General features: G+C 50.4%; 6 protein-coding genes across 6 annotated transcripts; 3 read left to right on the plus strand and 3 right to left on the minus strand.

Moving 5' to 3' along the window:
• Positions 1-1,390: 1,390 nt before the first annotated feature.
• Positions 1,391-2,898, minus strand: N7458_001663 (glycoside hydrolase family 76 protein; the record flags this gene model as incomplete). The annotated part of the gene is made up of 3 exons (XM_056905046.1): positions 1,391-1,969; positions 2,054-2,748; positions 2,811-2,898. 3 exons carry the CDS (start codon positions 2,896-2,898, stop codon positions 1,391-1,393), a joined length of 1,362 nt encoding a protein of 453 aa, XP_056769153.1.
• A 1,381-nt stretch (positions 2,899-4,279) lies between these two features.
• Positions 4,280-5,807, plus strand: N7458_001664 (CAZyme family GT25; the record flags this gene model as incomplete). Its single annotated transcript, XM_056905047.1, has 4 exons — positions 4,280-4,513; positions 4,574-4,717; positions 4,772-4,839; positions 4,895-5,807. 4 exons carry the CDS (start codon positions 4,280-4,282, stop codon positions 5,805-5,807), a joined length of 1,359 nt encoding a protein of 452 aa, XP_056769154.1.
• A 968-nt stretch (positions 5,808-6,775) lies between these two features.
• N7458_001665 (uncharacterized protein) lies at positions 6,776-7,381 on the plus strand (the record flags this gene model as incomplete). Its single annotated transcript, XM_056905048.1, has 1 exon — positions 6,776-7,381. One exon carries the CDS (start codon positions 6,776-6,778, stop codon positions 7,379-7,381), a length of 606 nt encoding a protein of 201 aa, XP_056769155.1.
• A 1,308-nt stretch (positions 7,382-8,689) lies between these two features.
• Positions 8,690-9,574, plus strand: N7458_001666 (uncharacterized protein; the record flags this gene model as incomplete). Its single annotated transcript, XM_056905049.1, has 1 exon — positions 8,690-9,574. One exon carries the CDS (start codon positions 8,690-8,692, stop codon positions 9,572-9,574), a length of 885 nt encoding a protein of 294 aa, XP_056769156.1.
• Positions 9,575-9,823: 249 nt separating this feature from the next.
• N7458_001667 (putative ubiquitin conjugating enzyme) lies at positions 9,824-13,267 on the minus strand (the record flags this gene model as incomplete). Its single annotated transcript, XM_056905050.1, has 2 exons — positions 9,824-13,032; positions 13,105-13,267. The coding sequence occupies 2 exons, from the start codon at positions 13,265-13,267 to the stop codon at positions 9,824-9,826; spliced, it is 3,372 nt and encodes a 1,123-aa protein (XP_056769157.1).
• A 1,877-nt stretch (positions 13,268-15,144) lies between these two features.
• On the minus strand, positions 15,145-16,938 carry N7458_001668 (uncharacterized protein; the record flags this gene model as incomplete). The annotated part of the gene is made up of 1 exon (XM_056905051.1): positions 15,145-16,938. The coding sequence occupies one exon, from the start codon at positions 16,936-16,938 to the stop codon at positions 15,145-15,147; it is 1,794 nt and encodes a 597-aa protein (XP_056769158.1).
• Positions 16,939-18,473: the final 1,535 nt, after the last annotated feature.

Here is an 18,473-nt window from a genome sequence, read left to right on the forward strand (position 1 = left end):
GGATTGCTATCTCTTCTCAAATAATAATCTGACCAAATCTGCCTATGTAACAGATAAGGGGGGCATTCTCAAATTCTCACCGGGTTACGCAGGACGCACGACAAAGGGGCTTTCCAGACCGGAAGCCGAAATTTGCCCAGGGACAGGCCCTCTCGGGCAACAGGATCTGTGATACTCGGGAGCTAGACCTCTTTCCGTCCAGCGCCGTGTGACTAGATTCTCGGCAACCATGGACGAACTTGTGCCAGACCTGCAGGACCGCAATGATCGGCTTCTTCTGGAGGTTTGCCTCTGGATCTGGCCTCCGGGATCTCCGAATAAGCCACAAGCCACACAAGCCGCCAGCGCTGGTCGGAATAATTAAAGTTGATCGCGGGTGCCACGTTTGCCACGACCTTCCTGCCGCGGTAAGGCGAAGCTTACAAAGCTGATTATTTTGCGAAGCTTATATCCAGCAAGCCTTTGAAAGGCTTGAATATCCGGCTCGATCCAATTGGTCTACGACCTCCCTATCCGCCGCCGCTGATAGATCCAAATCGCTTTGTCAAAATTTTCAAGCATACATTTCTTTGGGCCACATGCTCGTATCAAGCAATCTTCTGGAATTCTTCATGGCCTGATGTCGAATGGCGCATTCTGTGGGGTAAAGTAGCGAGCTGGAAGGATCTTTGTAGCCAAACTTGTACCACCAAATATAGTAGTACTAGGGGAAGAGAAGACGACTATTTAACTAACATTAAGGAGGGTTCCATTCATCCGACGTGACTCCATTCCCCAGCCCGAGATCCCCAACCAAATGGGGCTCTAATATTTGTTGATGCACAATAGTCACGCCAACTAAGCCACAAACCCACAACGAGAATACCATTTGCGACCGTGGACTGTGATACGATCACTATGTAAAAGCAACCCTCTTCATCCCGAATATCCAATAGTCTCGGCATTTACCCGAACCTTCCGAGCTCCAACCAAGCTCATCATGATTCCCCGGCGAATACTCAGGCTCTAACCCACACCCCGGAAAAAACCGACCCACCCCCATGGAGTAACAACTAGAGCTCGTTGGGGTCGGCGATACCTAGCCAATTGAGGTCCATTTTCATCGCCGAGGCTCCATCTCAAGAGACCTGCGGTGCGATAATCGTGTGGCTTCTGCCTGATGCGGATGTCTGGAGCAGATATCTGGAGTAATGCGAGGGGGAACTGACTTGGCATTACTTGATTCTCGATGTTTTTATTTGTGTTCGAATGTAAATTGTTTCTCATATTTGGGTTCTCTTTGTAACCGCTAATTTTGGTACAAAGGGGATATCTGCGAGGGCTAGTTTCACTAATAATACAGACAAGAAAGGAAATACTAAGCCTCGATCACTTGAGTGAGACCAATTACTTAGAAAAGAGCGATAATAGCTGCGAAGATAGCTGCGGTGATGCCAACAGAGCTGCTGGCGAGCACATTTGCAGCATTGCTACCAGTTTTGGTAGCACCTGCAGCACCGGAACTCGTGGTGGTCCCGTTTCCACTGGTCGTAACCGTGCTGTTTGACGCAGTAGACTGTGTGGCGGGGGCATGCGAGTTGAATGCGATCAGGTTGGACGTGAAGAGGCTGAGGGCAGCGACTTGGTTCTCGATGCTACCGTTATCATCGTATGTCTTCTCGTACCAGTGGGCTCCACAAAGATTCGAGGAGCCTCCGGTGCAGGTCTTCGCGGCAGCGGTCGCGGAGCCTTGCAGCAGTGGTAGGATCTTCGATGAGGTGTAAGGGGCAACTACAGTAATCTGGGCAAGACCCTGAACAAAGGTGCCTTTCAGGATTTCCATGTTCCTATCGCAAGTTTTGGCGGGCTCGCAGGTGATCTCGACCATGATGGTGCCATCGTCACTGTTATAGCCATGGGTAGGGAAGAACTTGGAGGTTGCGTTCAGAAGACCATCGAGGCCAGACTTCCACTTAGACTTTCCTTCTGTCTACGTGATTGTTAGCAGGGGATCTTGCAATCTCAATCTCTGTCTTCCATATCCTCCAGAGAGTGTCACAGCTTCCCAACTCACCAGGTTGTACATGTATGCAGCGCCGGTCGTGTAGACACCATAATTGTAGGACCATTGGTAGTCGTTGTGGTCGGTACAGTTCGTCTGACAAGTGGTCGAGTCCGCAATTGTCCAGGTAGCATTTTTCAGCAAAGGGGTGGTGGCACTCCAGTCCCAAATCTTCTCTGCCCAGTCGGAGTAGGTTTGATTGTTGGTGAAGTGTGCTAGACGAGCAGCGAGTTCAAACAGACCGCCATTGGTGATAGCGTTCTTGGTGGCATAACCAGCCTCATAAGCCCAAATCTGCCAGCGCATGCCACCGTCACAGCTATCCTCGTCCCAGCGACGAATCTGTTCGTTGAACACGTTCTCCGCCATGTTGATCCAAGACGGCATCGAGGATTGCTGAGGATAGTCCAGCTCGGCTGCGGTCATGGCAGCGAGGGCCCAGACCATTTGGTCATCGTTTCCGAGATACTGGCTATAATTCGAGGGGAAGAAGTCGTTGTCTCCGCGTTGCCAGTACAGCCCCTCGCTCACGGCATCGTTATTGGAAGCGTCGCCGGTGTAGTACCAGTATCTGATCAAAGCATCAAAAATGACACCACCCTCGAACCAGCCGCCATCCAATTTGCCGGGGATGTTCTTCGAGTCTCGGTCATCGTAGAGCGACATGGTGTTTTTCGCGGCCACGCCAGCGGCATTTTTGACGGATGCTTTCTAACGTCAGTTTTGATCTCAGACGAAGAAATTAGGAGATAGTCCGCGGAAGACTCACTCTCATCGTTGACATTGAGATCAATGGCAGTCGCGCTCCCAGTTACCAGCGCGACCGCAAGGGTCACCTTCCAGTTAACCCCACGCATGTTCGAGGCTTCGTTTGCAGGATCTGGGGGAGGCAATGCTTACGAGCCTCCGAGACCGATAGGGGCGAGAGCCATGTTTTTATGTGCCGGGTCATAGCGCGTCTCGTGCTAAATTTAACGACTCGGAGGGTTTTCCGGTCTGGAGGTGGGGGAAATTGCAATGTCCTAAGCCAGACAATGTCTCGTTTGGTACGGTCGGAAACCCTGAAATCGCGACTGAGGCTCTGCTAGTCGGTTTTTCCCCTGTCAACAAGGCGAAGATGCAGTTGTGATTGGCTGTAACATGGGCCTCCAGTTCGGCTATTCCCATTGAGTACTAGCAATTATGTCCACAACCGCTGCTTATTGGATGAACGATGACCCCTGTTTGGCCGGGACGCTACTGCGATAGCCCTCAGTCATCCTTGGGGTTCGTGGAACTGACCAAGTACATGACGGTGTCTAGGGTTTCATGAACAGGCGCCCTGAAGACTCCCTGCATTTATGGCATAACCATGAATGTTTCTGGATGTCTTTCAGTGCCAGACTTCGAATTCATGAATATCGGGAGCACTATATATCTCGTCAGTTCAAACCGGGGGTTGCAGGGCAGTATTGGGACGGTGAGCCGGTCATGCATTGAAGGCACACAGCTCTTGGTCTTCCATCGTCTCATGGTAGTACTCATTCGCTGTGGCTTGAAGCAATCCAAACAACTCGATGTGTGTGGAGACTGGAGAGTCAAAAGAAGAAAATAGATTGAATTGCAGGAGATGACGGAATATGACAATGTTGGACGCCTGAGTATGACAATGTTGGACGCCTGAGGCAGCTCATGGCCAATTCATCTACAGGCGAAGCGACATCATACTATCGACATCCACGATAGTTTGGCAGCTAGTAGAGCTACTGTAGTTCCATAGGTATCACCACAGCCGAGAATCAGGCTCAAAATAACACTGTGGAACCTTCTATTGTTTGCCGTCGACAGAGGGCACAACCCCATCTCGGGGGCCAACCAGCCTCGTGGGGGCCATATTGGACGAAAAATACACCCACAGCACCAATGCAGATATCAGTGAAGACAGCACTGGTGATAAATTTTGAGCAATCAAAGAGCGGTACTTTTTCAGCGCCGACAGGGTAGAAGAAGTAGCCCTCGTCGCTTTTTCGATTTGAGAGGAGTCGGATCATTCAGATCTGGCTGCAATGGTCTCCACCTCACTGCACATCACTCTTTCTGGCCCGTCAGACTAGGGATACGATACTTCTCTATTGGGGGCAGATCATCCATAGCAAATTCGCCTTTAAATGGGAATATTTCCCTTTTCATCAGCAATAAGCTCTTGATTTTCCGTAAGCTTGGGCAGCCTGCCATACCCCATTTTACAGGTCGCCAAACATGGGATCAACAACTTTTCAACTGCGATCCATACGATGGATTATTCCGCTCATGGCTCTTGTCACATTTGTCTTGACATGCCTAAGGTTTTATTATCAGCAAGCCCATGGGATCAAGGAAAGCTTGGATAGCCAAATGGTTTCTGATGAACAGAGGATACAAGAAGAACAGGAGATCTTGAAGGAGCATCAGTTCCAAGAAAGCATTCAAGACATCATGAATGCTACATTAGGGGTACATAATACAAAAACAGATCCCTTGTTCGCCGTGCCGTTTTCGCTAATATGGACATAGTTCAACAAAATCTTGGCTATCAACATGCCGAGTCGGACAGACAAGCGCGACCAGTTAGTCCTGGGCTCTTCAATTACTGGGTTCGTGATTGACTTTATGGATGGAGTGGATCCGAACGACTTGAATTCCAAAACTTATACATATGTTCGTTACTGAATCCTGTGGCCGAGGTTGATCTTGTTGTTAACACCATTCTAGAACTGGAACTATGAGCATTCCGCCACTGAGTTTGCCTGTCTTCGGGCGCATCTCAATGCAGCCCAACGGTATGCGCAGAATCCATAACATTACTCTCTTTCATACCGGCTAATACTCTGCTAGAATTGTCCAACAGGGCCTGCGCACTGCTCTCGTACTAGAAGACGATGTTGATTGGGACATATCCATCAAACCTCAACTCCAAACATTTGCACACGCTGTCCGATCCCTTCAAGGCACAACTCAGACTCTCGCAGAGTCCCCGTATGGAGACGAATGGGATCTCCTCTGGCTAGGACATTGCGGTGCCTCATGCAAGACCGAACTACCCTTCTACATGATTCCAAACGACCCAACTATACCTCAACCGAGCCACCTCCCAAATTATTATCATGGTCCGCCGGAGAATGTGAGACCAGATACTACACGACTGGTATGCACTCAACAAGACGCCGCCTGCACACCTGCCTACGCCATGAGCTACCGTGGTGCCCAGCATATCCTCGCCGCGCTATCAGTCAACCCATCCGGTTTCGCTGATCAACTGCAGACAGGCGACCAGATCGACATAGAGCTTGGTCGCATGTGCAAGAGTGGTTTGCTCAAATGTTTTGCGCCGTATCCATCTTTGTTTGGAACGTACCGATCTGCAGGGTTACCTTCGAAGGGGACCGATCAAAGTGGGCACGACAGTGAAGCGCAAATGGAGCCTGCTACTAGCTGGGGTCTGGTGTATAGTACTATGCTTAATATTAAGCATGTTCTACAAGGCGAGCATGTCGTTCATGCAACATGGCCTGATGTTGAGAAACCCGTCATTAACCCAGAGGATATACATTTCGAAAGTGGGTATATGTACACATACCGACCGGAAGACTATCCAGGCCCGGCTCTTATACCTGAAGAGGAACCCTTCGATGAAACTGTCTTCTCAGACGAAACGATATCCACGGATGAAGCATACTCGATCAGTCGACCACACGCAACGAGAGGGCCGCATCTAACGAACGAGCCAGTATCTCAAGATCCATCATAAATGACTTGTTACACACAAAGATTAAACAGATTCAAGTATAATATCATTCTATTCAGATTCCATCAACCTATAAAGATCGGGTCTACCTTCAATAAAACTGAAGGAGTTTTCTGGGTGTCACTGAACATAATTTAGCCCCCACATCTACTAGGTTTGAAGTCTCTCTGTTGCCACATAAGTTCTTGGGATCGCCATGTTTCCACAATCCGATGTTCAACTCTTCCAACGAGAAGCACATTCATTCACGGTTTTTCATGAACAGTTTGCTTTCCCTGCTCTTGTCATCAACTCTGGTTTTGTTTGGTCATGTTTCCCGGCTGTTTAACTAGTCAGTGGGTTACTACTTTATGCCGGTTCAGCCGGCATGACCCGCGCTAAGAATAGACTAGCCCAGATGATAAAAGTTTTAGCGAGACAGTCTCCGATATTTGGAGTTTCATCCTTCACTTCCAGCTCCGAAACTCAGGCTCAATGTTCTACGCTTCATATAGCAATCTGAGCAGTCTTTATATCTGTCATAGAGATGTCAAAGGCTGTTCTTCGACTCTATGAGTCAGTAATTTTAGCGAACTCCGAACATACGGAGATAATACCCACTTTAGGATTCTTAGGGGTCAAGGGGTCCTCAGGATCAATTCGTCGCGCTCTATCCCATTCTGGGGGAGTTTTTCCGGCCAAGTTACAGGCTTATATCCAATAAAACCATCCCAGCGGGCCTATTGGGTTGGTGAACATGGTAAGCTCACTTTTTAGTGGTTCTGATGCATGCGCAATAGGGGTCTGAGGGTCATACGCGAGGCTGCACGAGAAAACTTTTTGGATGCGGCTTAAAAGACGTGCCTTATTTATTATTAGTCAGTCGCCAGCACATCTTCCTCAAGTTCTCATCGAGATTATATCAGTTCCCTACCTACACAAATCCCTCCACTCGTACTTCTCTCATCTCGCCAGAAATCGACAACCACATCATGCGTCTCTCCCTATTTCTGGCGTCGGCACTTACAGCCCTAGTCGCCGCCGACAGCAGCAGCACAACCAAGGGCATCGTATACCCCGACTGGAGCATCACCATCCCCCGCTACGAAAGCACCGCTGCCAGCGTCGCAGGCATCAACGCGCTTGCCACAACATACGAAGTCAAATGTCTCGACGGCGCAAACACACTCAGCTGCGACATCAAGACTCCCTGGACCATCATCCAGGGCCCCGCGACCGCGAGCTTCACGGGTGTCTACACCGCCGATGTTACCGGGAAGAATGGTGTTACCGTGACTCGGGAGTGGAAGTGCGAGTTGAAGTCTTACACCGAGTCTGCTTCGTGCAGTATGAGTTATCGGGCTAGTGGTACGGTTGATGGCACTGGGTATTCGACTTCCACTTCTTCTTCGAATAAGAATATGCCCACGAATCAGTTGACGAGTGCGGGAATTCTGGTTACTGGCGGTATTGCCTCGTTTACTGCTTCGCAGGCGACTCAGACTCCGTCTGGTGCTGCAGCTGCCCCAGTTAAGGCGATGGTTACTGCTGCGCCTTTTGGAGTTGCCGCGGTTATTGCTATTGCTGGTATGCTTTAGTTGGGTGAAGGGTAGCTTGGGTTGAACATGGAATTGAATACATGGATATTGAATAACAAAATAGTCATCTTGGGAATTATAATCTATTTTGTGGTTGATTCAATGCACAACAACTCAGAGAGAGAGAGAGAGTAATATAGTTCTACGAAGCACTGTCGGTATTTCCTTTTCCTGGATATCAGTTATGAGGCTTGGCCCTTCCGAAGAAGTAATTGGAATTGATATATTGGAACACTATTCGAAGTACTTCGAGGCAATGTTTGGATACTTTGCATTCTCGTTGATCTCCACTGGGCCCTTAGAAACATAGCTAGCCCGATGATCATTAGACTCACGTCATGCGTCAGGAAAGTCAACATCTATGGTCCATTCGTCTGGTAACACTACATTAGGCTTCGTTGAATGCCGATCTCTTGCGCGTAACGTTTCTGCAGCTTTAGCTGTCATATTCGGTTTACTTATTCCAAGTCCACTTACACTTCCTGACGGAAAGATGTACTTAATTCTGCAAGCCCTCGAGGTTGCCGTACAGTAAAAACATTACCTGCCTTTCCTTCTAAATAGGGGGGTTTCGGATAAACCATACATGACTCAGGAAGATTAATCAATGCTGTTAATGTTCATATCTCTTGTCATTGGAAACTTTACTTTCAAACCTTCCGTCGGGATCCCCCCGCCGGTGAATTATTGCGGCGCCCGATTGACATGTTCCACATGCAATACTTGGCAGTAGAAGAGTAGCATTTTCATCTGAATGTGCTCAGAAGAAAATACAAAGCTAATCTACATTTCTACCCAACTCCTTCTTGACAATATTCCATACCTATAGCATAGAGAACTCACACTGACTTACTTGTCTTGGGCAGAGCATCCAAAGTGGGTCCCATCTCTAATCTAAGAAACTTTCCCAAAAGGTAATAGCCGAGGCACAACTCCGTTTCGCGATTTGCCAACGCGTCCATCTTCTTCCCAACGACCCACCCCCCGTAAAGGCATTGGCTCAGAAAATATCTACCGAGCACGAAGATCGCCCCAACGAGCTGACAGCAGACTGTCCGGACTGTCCAAATGGAGACTTTTTTTCTTCGTATCCGGGCTTCAGCGGAACAGCATCATTCTTATAAAGAGGGAGAAAGAGGAAGGCTAGATCATCGGTGATCACGATTAGCACCACCTCTTCCTGAAGAGAGAACAAAGGCATCTCCACGCGCCAACATCACAAACCCCCCTCGAGACATCATCACTCGCGCAAACCATCAGGAGAAAAGAGCCAACATCTCACAAAACCTACACCCTCCTCCATCCACAATGCCACCCAAACCAGCGCCCTTCCCAGGCTTCACCCCACTATCAGACCGAATCTACCTCCGCAATGGCAACGCAACCACCAAACCACCACCCGCCTCGCACCCAACAACAATCATAATCTTCGGCTGGGGCGACGGCATGCCCAAACACGTCTCCAAATACGCCGAAGGCTTCCACGCCCTCTACCCCTCCTCGCGCATCCTAGTCGCCATCTCCAAAACCCTGCACGCCTCCAACCAACCCCTACACGACCGCATCGCGGCCATGATGCCCATCATCGACACCGTCTTCCCAACGCCAACGGGCGACGGCGGCGCCGCCGAACCCGAACGCGTCCTGCTCCACGCCATGTCCAACACGGGTGGGATCTTCGTTGCCGCCGCGATGGTGGCGTACCAAGAGCGGCACGGCAAGGACAAAACCATGCCGCACGAGCTGCTGGTGTGCGACTCGACGCCGGGCGGGCTAGTGTTCTCCGCGCAGGTGGGCCGGTGGTCGCGGGCGATGGCGGTGGGGACGGCGAAGATGTTTCCGTGGCCGTTTATCGTTACGCAGGCGCTGTGGTGGGCATTTTTGTGGGGGAGTTATCTGCTCGAGGTGATGAAGGGGTCGGAGGCGTCCGGGGTGTGGGCGAATCGGGTTATGAATGAGGCCGAGGTGACGAGGCGGGAGAGTAGTCGGTTGTATTTGTATTCGAGGGAGGATGAGATTATTGGGTTTGAGGATTTGGAGGAGAATGTTGCGGGCGTGAGGATGTTGGGGTATCGGGCTATTGAGACGGAGTTGTTTGAGGGGTCGCCGCATGTTGGGCATATGAGGATGCATCCGGAGCAGTATTGGAATAGGATTGCTGGGTGTTGGAAGGCTGCGGTGGGTGTGGAGTGAGTTTAGAGAGTGTGCGGATATATATGGCTGTAGAGTGTAGAAGAAGGATTGATCTGTATTTAATCATAATGAATAGATTGGCATGGTATTTTAGAAAGATACATCTCCTGGTGCATAAGTATCTAAAAACCGTAGAACGAGATCTCAATTTCCAAAGCAAACGCTGCTTGGAATATCACTGCGAAAAGAGAAAGATGAATCAATAGCAATATGTAGCATGATCATATCTAGCTACCGCTTAGACTCCCATCACGCCCACGAAATGGCCTCCATATCCTTCGGTATCGCCCATCCATGCGCTCGGCAAGCGCGAATGTAAGCAGCAACCGCCTCCCCAACCGAGTAATCAAACTGTCGACCATGTGCCAGTCGTGCTGGTTGATCACGGGTGCAGATCGCGAGGCGCACCTGCAGCAAAAGACTTTCAATCGAAGTAACCGCCGACCAGCCCGAGTTGGTGAGTAGTTCCATGCATATGGCCCCTCCAGCCGTGACGTGGCCGCCACCACCAAAGGCAAGCTCGAGGAATCGCGGGCGAATGACGCGGACGAATGGAGGATCCATGGGGAATTGCGCGGGGAAGCGAACTTCCAGAACGACGCTGGTGAGCTTGGCAGTCTTGAGATCTTGAGCAAGAGGAAGGGTTGGGTCGAAGGTGTGCAGCTCGACGATCCACTGATAGACTGTTCGAATCAGAGAAGGATCCACGTACCATCCCAGCTCGTGGAGTGGTTCGGTTTCTTGAATCTTCAAGGTTGCCTGGAGATGCCGCTGGAGAAGGGTTGTAGCCGAGCTAGTCGCGTAGGCGGGAGGTGAAATCAGAGGCAAAGAGTCTTCCTTCAAGGTGCCTGGGATGAAGTCGGTTTTGGGGACAGTGCTGACTTTCTTCTTCTTGAAAGATACGCCGTCCGGTTCATGCTCCGGATCAGACAGGAGAATCGTGAGATCCTCCACGTCAGTTCCGATGCTCGCTGCATCATCGAAATAGCAAACATCCATTGGCGTGCCCTGGGAATTTCTCTTCTTCTTTTTGCTTTTTTTGCCGGGTGAGATGGTCAGACCTTGTCGACGCTTACTGCTGAACGCAGAGATGGGGATCTGCACAGGTTTTCCATGCGGACCTTGTACTATATACGCGGAGTCCTGTTCATAGACAGCAGACGGCACAGTCCCCTCCCACAATCCGGGCAAGGTAGAAGTGTTTCCCACTTGCACAAAAAGGTATCGGGGCTGAATCCAGTCAAGCTGGGTCACCACGTAATGTGGGGAGGCTGACACAAATTTCCCCGGGTTGTTGACGATTTCATTCAAGGATACCATGGACTGGATCTTCAACTTGCTTTGAGGCCAGCTGCAACCTCCTATGCTACCATAGCCGGCCGATGTATTGTAAAGGTTCGACAAGTATACACCGTTGCCAAAAGCACGCCCATGTACAATCTCCCTGAAGTGCAAGCCTTCTCGGAGAATGCTATGCCAGTTATACAAGGGGCTGCCATGCCAGGCAAAGATTGTGGGATATGCAGATTTGGTGCGTGCGGCCTGTTCGCTGACGGCTTCCAAGAAACGTTGCTCTTTGTCAGGCGCTCCTTGGATCAACCGGAATTGCAGGAATCCGCTCATATCGGATACCAAGTGATCCGCGTCCATGCCATCCTGCAGAATGCACGATCGATTGGAGGCTACAATCCATCGAAGTAGGTCCAGAGCGCCCGGGCTTATCGTGTCCTGCCATGAAGAAAGCAACCTGCCAGACTCACTAGGACCCAGGAACGTTGACATGGCATCAATACAAGGAAGAGCGTCGAGGAGCATGATCATACTGCTCCGTTTGTTTTCCACTGGGATGTCGTCAAAGTTCGTGTCATAATGGACATACTTTACCGGTGTCGACACCGGATAGTTCCCAAGGACGTCAGCTTCATTTAGCTGCACGCCTCGAGAGATGGGGCGCGAGAGTGTGACATGTGCAGAGGTCTCTCCAACATGCTGCACCCTACAATGCCATGCGACGTTTCCGTTCACAGGTTCATCCGTGTTGGAGATGAATATCCAGTTGCCAACTCTCACCTGGGGGACAAAGTCGTGGGAGATTTCCATTTTTGTCGTCGATAGTGTAGCCTGATAATATTTGGTAGGCCTCGGGTCGCTTTCTTTGATACTCGTTGGTTCAGGGTTCTGTGGAGCAAATCGATTCCCGGGTTGAGAAAACTGTGTGCCGGGCAGCAAAATGTCCGGAACAATGAGCCCGAGCCCAGTTGGAAAATCTTCCAGACGACCAGACTTGGCCCTTGCATAGGCTATGGAGACCAGCATATCAACAACATATGGCTGAGTGCGAATCTCGTATTCCAGACTTGGTCCCATGCCCAGGGTAATATACTGAAACAGGCAAAGCCCGTTTGAGCACACATAGGGCTTCAGCGCCTCGAAGGTGTCATTGGTTTTGCAATGACACACGAGACAAAACTCGGTGCATTTGACGAAGTGGCGTAGAAGGAATAGCTGGGCGAGAAGAGGGAATGAGATATTTGGTGGAGACCGCTTCATCTCGGCCATATAATCTGCCTGTAGGAAATTAGGGGCCGGTGTCATCCAGGTATCCTCCAGGGCAAACTCTGGCGAGTTGGCATCATCGGGACCGATAAACTTCCCTTGGCTGACTTGAAAGAATTTTTCTGCGCCGGTCCATGACAACCCGTATTTCAACCGAACCCTCACAATATGAAGGAATCGTTCATTGAGCAGCTTGTCCAGTGCCGTCCCGATGAATAACCCTCGTAAGAATGGGCCTGTGTCATGGTCCCCATCCATTGACGGTAGGTTATTTGTCTTACCCATTCCTTGGAAAGCTCTGATGGTGCTCGCGCGCGAGGGTTTGTAGGAATCGCATAGCCCAACTCGCATCTGAATCATTGAATCGCCGCCGACGTTGAGGTCCTCCATGGTCTGATATCGACTGTAGCGGGTCAAGAGAATTAAATACTCGGTAGGGCGCAGATTCCACGCGCTCATGGCTTCTTCTGAGATTCCCATTTTGGAGATACGCATGGCCGCCGACACGATGATGGAGCCTGCTGTATCGCCATGATATCCCACCTTGAACCCCGCGAGCTTCACAGCACGGAGATCCTGGCGGATCTTCTCTCGTACATTGGCAGGGCTTGGAGCCGTAGCAAATAAGATATCCTCATCCTCTGTCCAGTCGGAGGGTTCCAAGTCGTCGCCAAACTCTTGGTCGCTCGACATTACTAGGTCATCCACATCGTCGGAAGACTTTGGGGTAGGACCCTGAATTGCGTCCGAGACGACGCGGTCCAAGGTCGACAACACATCATCAATGGACAACCCCTCAAACTGGGTGGCAACCTCATCGACGGCCTTGGTTATCTCTGCGGGCACATTCTCTGATGTGGAGTAGACAAAAAAGGCGTGGGATGAGGGGTAATCGTGGGGATCTGCGTGCTGGTTAGTCCTGTACAGTAGATGGAGACCCACCGATCCCGAGCTTGGTGGAACATCGAACATACCAGCGACGATCGCTTCGAAGCGAAAGGTCTCTCCTGATTCAGGACTGGTGTAGGTGAAGGAAATTGACCCATCGCCTTCACCAGCCCTGACGCGAGTGAGGTGTGTGAATCGGCCTGGGGTAGTGGCTTGATTGAGATCCCTCTGGAAGTCTTTGGTCGGCATGGCGATCAAGTGGTCTTGGAGGGACCCAAGGGAAAAGATTAAGTCTTTGAGAAGGACATGGACTTCATGGGTGGAGGGTCAAATGAGGAAGATCCAGGAGGTGGAAAGAGTGAAAGGAAGAAAGAGTGGTTTGAAAGGAAGTGAGAGAGTGAAAAGGGAAATTTAGAAGTCGAGGTGGAAATGTCAAGTGAGCCTTGTTCAGAAGGCGCTGAGGCTGTGGGCGCAACAGTGACGAACATTCAGCCAAGCTCCACACCCACGGGGATTGGGGCCTGGCTTTTAACCCCTTGAATAAATTAAAACCCAATCGGATCGGGGCAGGGAAGGAGAACATGGACAGGGAGAAAGAAGCAGGGCTTATGATTTAGTATGATTGCATCCACTGTCCCCACATCCAGGCTGGGCCAGGCAACCGAGGAGGCTCTGAGGGCTCTGACTCAGGCCGCTACTGAGAAGGTTACCTATAGTTGTACTTCGGGTGGTCATAGCGCTGGACTTGTCTCATCGGTACAGCAGCCAGGATCCCGTCAACTGTCCGATTCCTTTTGAGTAGTTGATTTGGTTCAATCCAGTTTTTTAAGGTTGGGCCCGCGAGAAATGCTCAGGACGACCCGTGGATCTGTCCAGCCTCCATCACGTGCACACGTTATAGATGGGCATTCTCTGAGTAAAGAACCCGGGTTGTGGGTGAAAAAACGCAGGATATACCAAGTTATTCAAACCATCCATCAGAATCTGGCTTCCATTGAGCTAATATAGCTTCGTCGCCTAGTCGTCATCGGTGATGTATACACAAGTATCATAAACATTGTAATCGATCGGTGCAACAACAACATATACCTTCACATCAATCCCTCCAGGAATTGAATTTTATGTATTTAAAAGACAGCAATGATCAACTCTGTACGCCACAAAGCCAAATTACCGTCACTTCACGAAGCAAGGGCAAAGCCCTGCAGCAAAACATACCTGCCCCCACGAGCCTAATCAAACGCACCGTGACGAGTAGTAGAATGACAAGCTACACATTTCAAACACCTTCCAACTTGGCATAACTTAAGGTCTACATGTATCAATGTCTAAATTGGTAGCGGATCACACAAGAACGCGCCAGACAAGAGCTAATCAATGACGAGCGCGCCATCTACTTTGCAGCCATATTTCTCTACAGTCTACAGTCTACATACTGTGGTACCATAGTAGATCGATCATCCCATAAATCAAAGTCAAAGGCATTCTACCAAGCTTGGCTGTATCCACCCTCGTGGCCGATTTCATCCATCTCCGTGGTCAGGGAATCTCGCATTCCCGGGACAGGAGCTCTTTGGAAATATACGTCAGCCTGGAATGATGGGTGGTCGACTCTCTCCTACGGGTGAGGAGGAGGATTTGAAGGTTTAGGGTTGTATAGATAGAGGTAGGGGTGGGATGGTAGTATAAGAATGCACCCTGGGCTAGGATCTAGGTTAATGCATGCTTTACTTACACATCATGAGATCACAATCTGATATTGTATACTCGTAATGCTTTTAATATCCAGACACTTCATCATCTTATATTCAAAAGGCAGGGAGACCTTGTTCGAAGAATCGAGGCATAGGGCATACAAAACCCAACTCATCCAGGCAAAGTCTAGCCTTAAACCAAGCAAGTAAGAAAATCATCATCTACAAGTCGCAACGAGATTCTACAAATGTGTACAAACATACTAATAGAGATGTCATGTGTACTCAATTCATACATATATCCCAGTATTGATACAAGCGCAATATACAACACCAAATATACAGACCAACCAAAACTCCCAGCCAGAATGAAAACGCCCACATCCAAAATCCCAATACCATTTCATATGCAAATGCAAAGTCCCCACAAGCTCACACAAACAACGAACTATTCGGCGACAGAGTATCCAGCCCCGACTCCCCCACCAAAACAGGGAAAAGCCGACGAATCCGGTCCTCCAACAGCGCCTCCTCCGCCTCCCAGCGCTTCACCTCTTCAGCCTTGCTCTGTGAGCTACGGCCACCGAACCAGGATCTTGATTGGCCAGCGGTCTTACCCTCGGCTTGCTCTTTACGCGCCTGGGCGACTCGCGTGGAGACCATGGTCTTCCAATTTTCGAGACCGACCTTGAGACATTGCGCGCAGCGTGTGCGGGCGGGCTTGTCTTCGGGACTGGTGAGTTCGAGCATGGTTGACTCGGCGATCTCGACGGCGTCGCGGGTCCATGCGAGACCGTGTTCTTGCGATGATGACGCATAAAGGATCTCGCCGATGTATGTCATCACGCCGGCCTCGTCGCAGGCGGAAGCTGCTGTGCGGAGGGGAGGTGTGTCACCGGATGGAAGGGCGGGTGGATACTCGGGTGGATTGAAGATTTTCTTGAGAGAGGTAACGAACCCAGTGATGGGGTCATTGGAGGCTTGCGGTGATAAGGGTAGGGAGAATGGAGAAGTAGAGACAGAGGGAGCAGTGGTGGGGAGACTGCGCCGCGCCTTCAGGACGGATGTGAACAGGGAGAGAGCGGTGGGCAAGTTACCCTGGCGGGCATTGTGGACCGCCAGCGCAGTCGAGACACGAAGGATGTTTTCAGATGGCAGATCAGTACCGTTGTTCTTCAAAACGCCAGTCTGAAGGTCCACAACCTTACTGGCGTCGTTGTCGAGGCCACCCGCAGCAATGTCTAACGCCCACGTGTACATATCACCCGCGGTACGGCCGAGACCCTTGAAATCAAGCCAATCCGCATACGCAAGCGCGGCATCAAGTTTCTGCCGCGTACCAAAGCCCTTGGTCGTCAGGACCTTTATGTAGAAGGTCTCTGGTGGCGGGGACGCAGCCTCGCAGTCTTCCTCCTGGGGGACCTTCTTCTGGCCCGCAGGCATCGGCTTGGGCCGTGTGTTCGACGGACCCACGACATACTCCGCCGGCGCGGAGATCTTCTGCTTGCGATCCGTCATCCACCCGTCCAAGTTCTCCGCAGCCTTGGCCGCACCCATGAGAGCTTGGAAATAGCCACGGCGCCAGTGCTCGCTCTTGGCAGAGACATCGAAGCCCGTTTTCCCCACTCCCTCAACAAGGAGTCCACCTTCGTCTTGTTCGACGATACCCTGTCCTTCACCGTCGGTGTTTTCCAAGCGCTCCAGCAGCTCGCGCAGGTACCCTGCGACCATGGGCCAATTGGTCATCAACTTGCCAATGTGCTCGGGGTGCATCATAGCCTCAGCAGAGCGCAGACACCAACGGCTTTTCCAGGTCCATTCCGACGGCGTAGGCCATTCATGCTCAATGTCCTCTTGGTACAAACCGAGCTTGATGACCTGGAAGAGAACCAGGATGGCGTAGAACGACAAACCAATCTTCAAGCCACGGGAAAGACGCTTTTTAAAGTGCGCACGGCTTTCGGTAGAAATCAAGCGCCCAAAGTGCTGGCGCAGGTGGATGGAGAGCGGGGGAGAGAGCGAGTCGGTGTCAACTGTGATAGGAAGGGTAGTTGCGGGCGGCCTGGCGGTGGGGAGAGAAGCAGTCGGCTGCGATGGGTGAATGGTTGGAGCCGAACCTTTGGACCGGGTGTCCGAGGAGGAAGCACCGGTCGGAGGTGGCCTGGTATTCGACCGATGGCGGATCGAGGAGGCAGCATTGTTGGTTGTTTGAATGGAGATGGTCATTGACGAAGTTCCTCGAGGACCTTTACCTTTCCCGTTTGCACTGTTTGCAGGGTTTGCTGCCAAGAAAATGTGGAAGAACATACACGATAACGCGTACTAACTGGCCAATTGCGGTCACAATTCGGAGTACAGCAAGGTAATTAATTGGGCCTCATTCAAACTACTTATTTCCATGGAATTCATCCCAACACTGCCCTTTCAGACATAATGTCACACTGCCACATTCTAAGCAACCAGATCCCGATCGATTAGCCCGTTGGCCCTTTTTGCCCTTGTCCCTCTTATACTGGCACCAAATACAAGCCTTTCTCTGATCGAAATAAATCCGCCGGTGGTTTAACCCAGGTACTGCAGGTACTGGTATCGGTACTGGCGAAGGTGCAAATGAAAAGAGCTTCTGGTAGAGCTTCCTCCGAAAATCTAGTTGGCTAAGTCGCTCCTTAGCCGAGGCCCCCTGCTGCTTCTTGTAGGTAATTTGAATGCGAAAGGCATCAACGATTGCAGCATCGAAAAAGAAGAAGAGAAGCGGGAACCAATTACGCTCACTCTTCCGATGACTCTCATAAGAAGCCCTATACCGATTTGCAATATCTTCACCACCCATGTGGTGGATGCAGTCATTGATAGCAGTAGGAATCTCCAGCTCCTTGACTATCGCCTTAATCTGCTCAAAGCGCTTGAGGGCCATATAAAGCCGTGGAGTATGTAGTGGCCCCGCTCTCTCATCCTGCTGCCAGTAGAGATCCATGCGTGGCGATATGTGAATAGCCATATAGATAAGAATGCCAAAGAAGACCTTAATCTCTGCGGTAGTGGTGTCCTTCCACGTACGTCCAGTAGTAGTTGAATCATTCGCCTCCGCTCGCTTTCGCTGCGCATATGCGTTGGCAGACTGGCTGATGATTTCGAAGATCTCTTCGCTAACAACGTGGGTGAAGACCGCGTATGGGCTTTCTAGGTCTAAACCACTAGGTAGGTGTAGCTGTGGAGGTTCGGAGGAAGGTATTAAGGGCCCAGGCCCCTGGGAGAGGTCTTCTTGGGTAGGCAATTCGGCGGCAATCTCATCATGCTTGCGCTTGTGTATAGTCGTAGTAGAGTTGTTTGTAGCCATGGCAGAGTGTATGGCAGGCTATTAGGGGATTGCGCGTGTAGAAATGGAAACACGCGTTGATGACTGAGCAGACAGTCGAGCCCCATTACTAACCTATCCAATTTGGAGACATCGGATATTTTAGTTAGCTAATCTATTGGCCAATAGTTAGTTAACTAGTTAGTTAACTATAACACGCTAACTAATCCAAATGCGCTCATTGTCATTCCCAGACGGATGAGCCTTCATATGAGGGGATACAGTACACCAACTCGTCAAGAAATCCAGCATTGTAGTCGAGTGTGAAAATATGGCGAGGCAAGGGAGACAGGAGAAGGCGAATCGAAAGATTAGAGACGGGGAACGAGACCTACATTACGCTGCACAAGAATCAGAACGCACAAAGTTGCAGTAAAAAAAATGCGAATTTGAACATCTAATTTAG

This window comes from Penicillium daleae (assembly GCF_028827525.1).
Source record: "Penicillium daleae strain IBT 16125 chromosome Unknown utg000002l_segment0_segment0, whole genome shotgun sequence".
Lineage (NCBI taxonomy): Eukaryota > Fungi > Ascomycota > Eurotiomycetes > Eurotiales > Aspergillaceae > Penicillium > Penicillium daleae.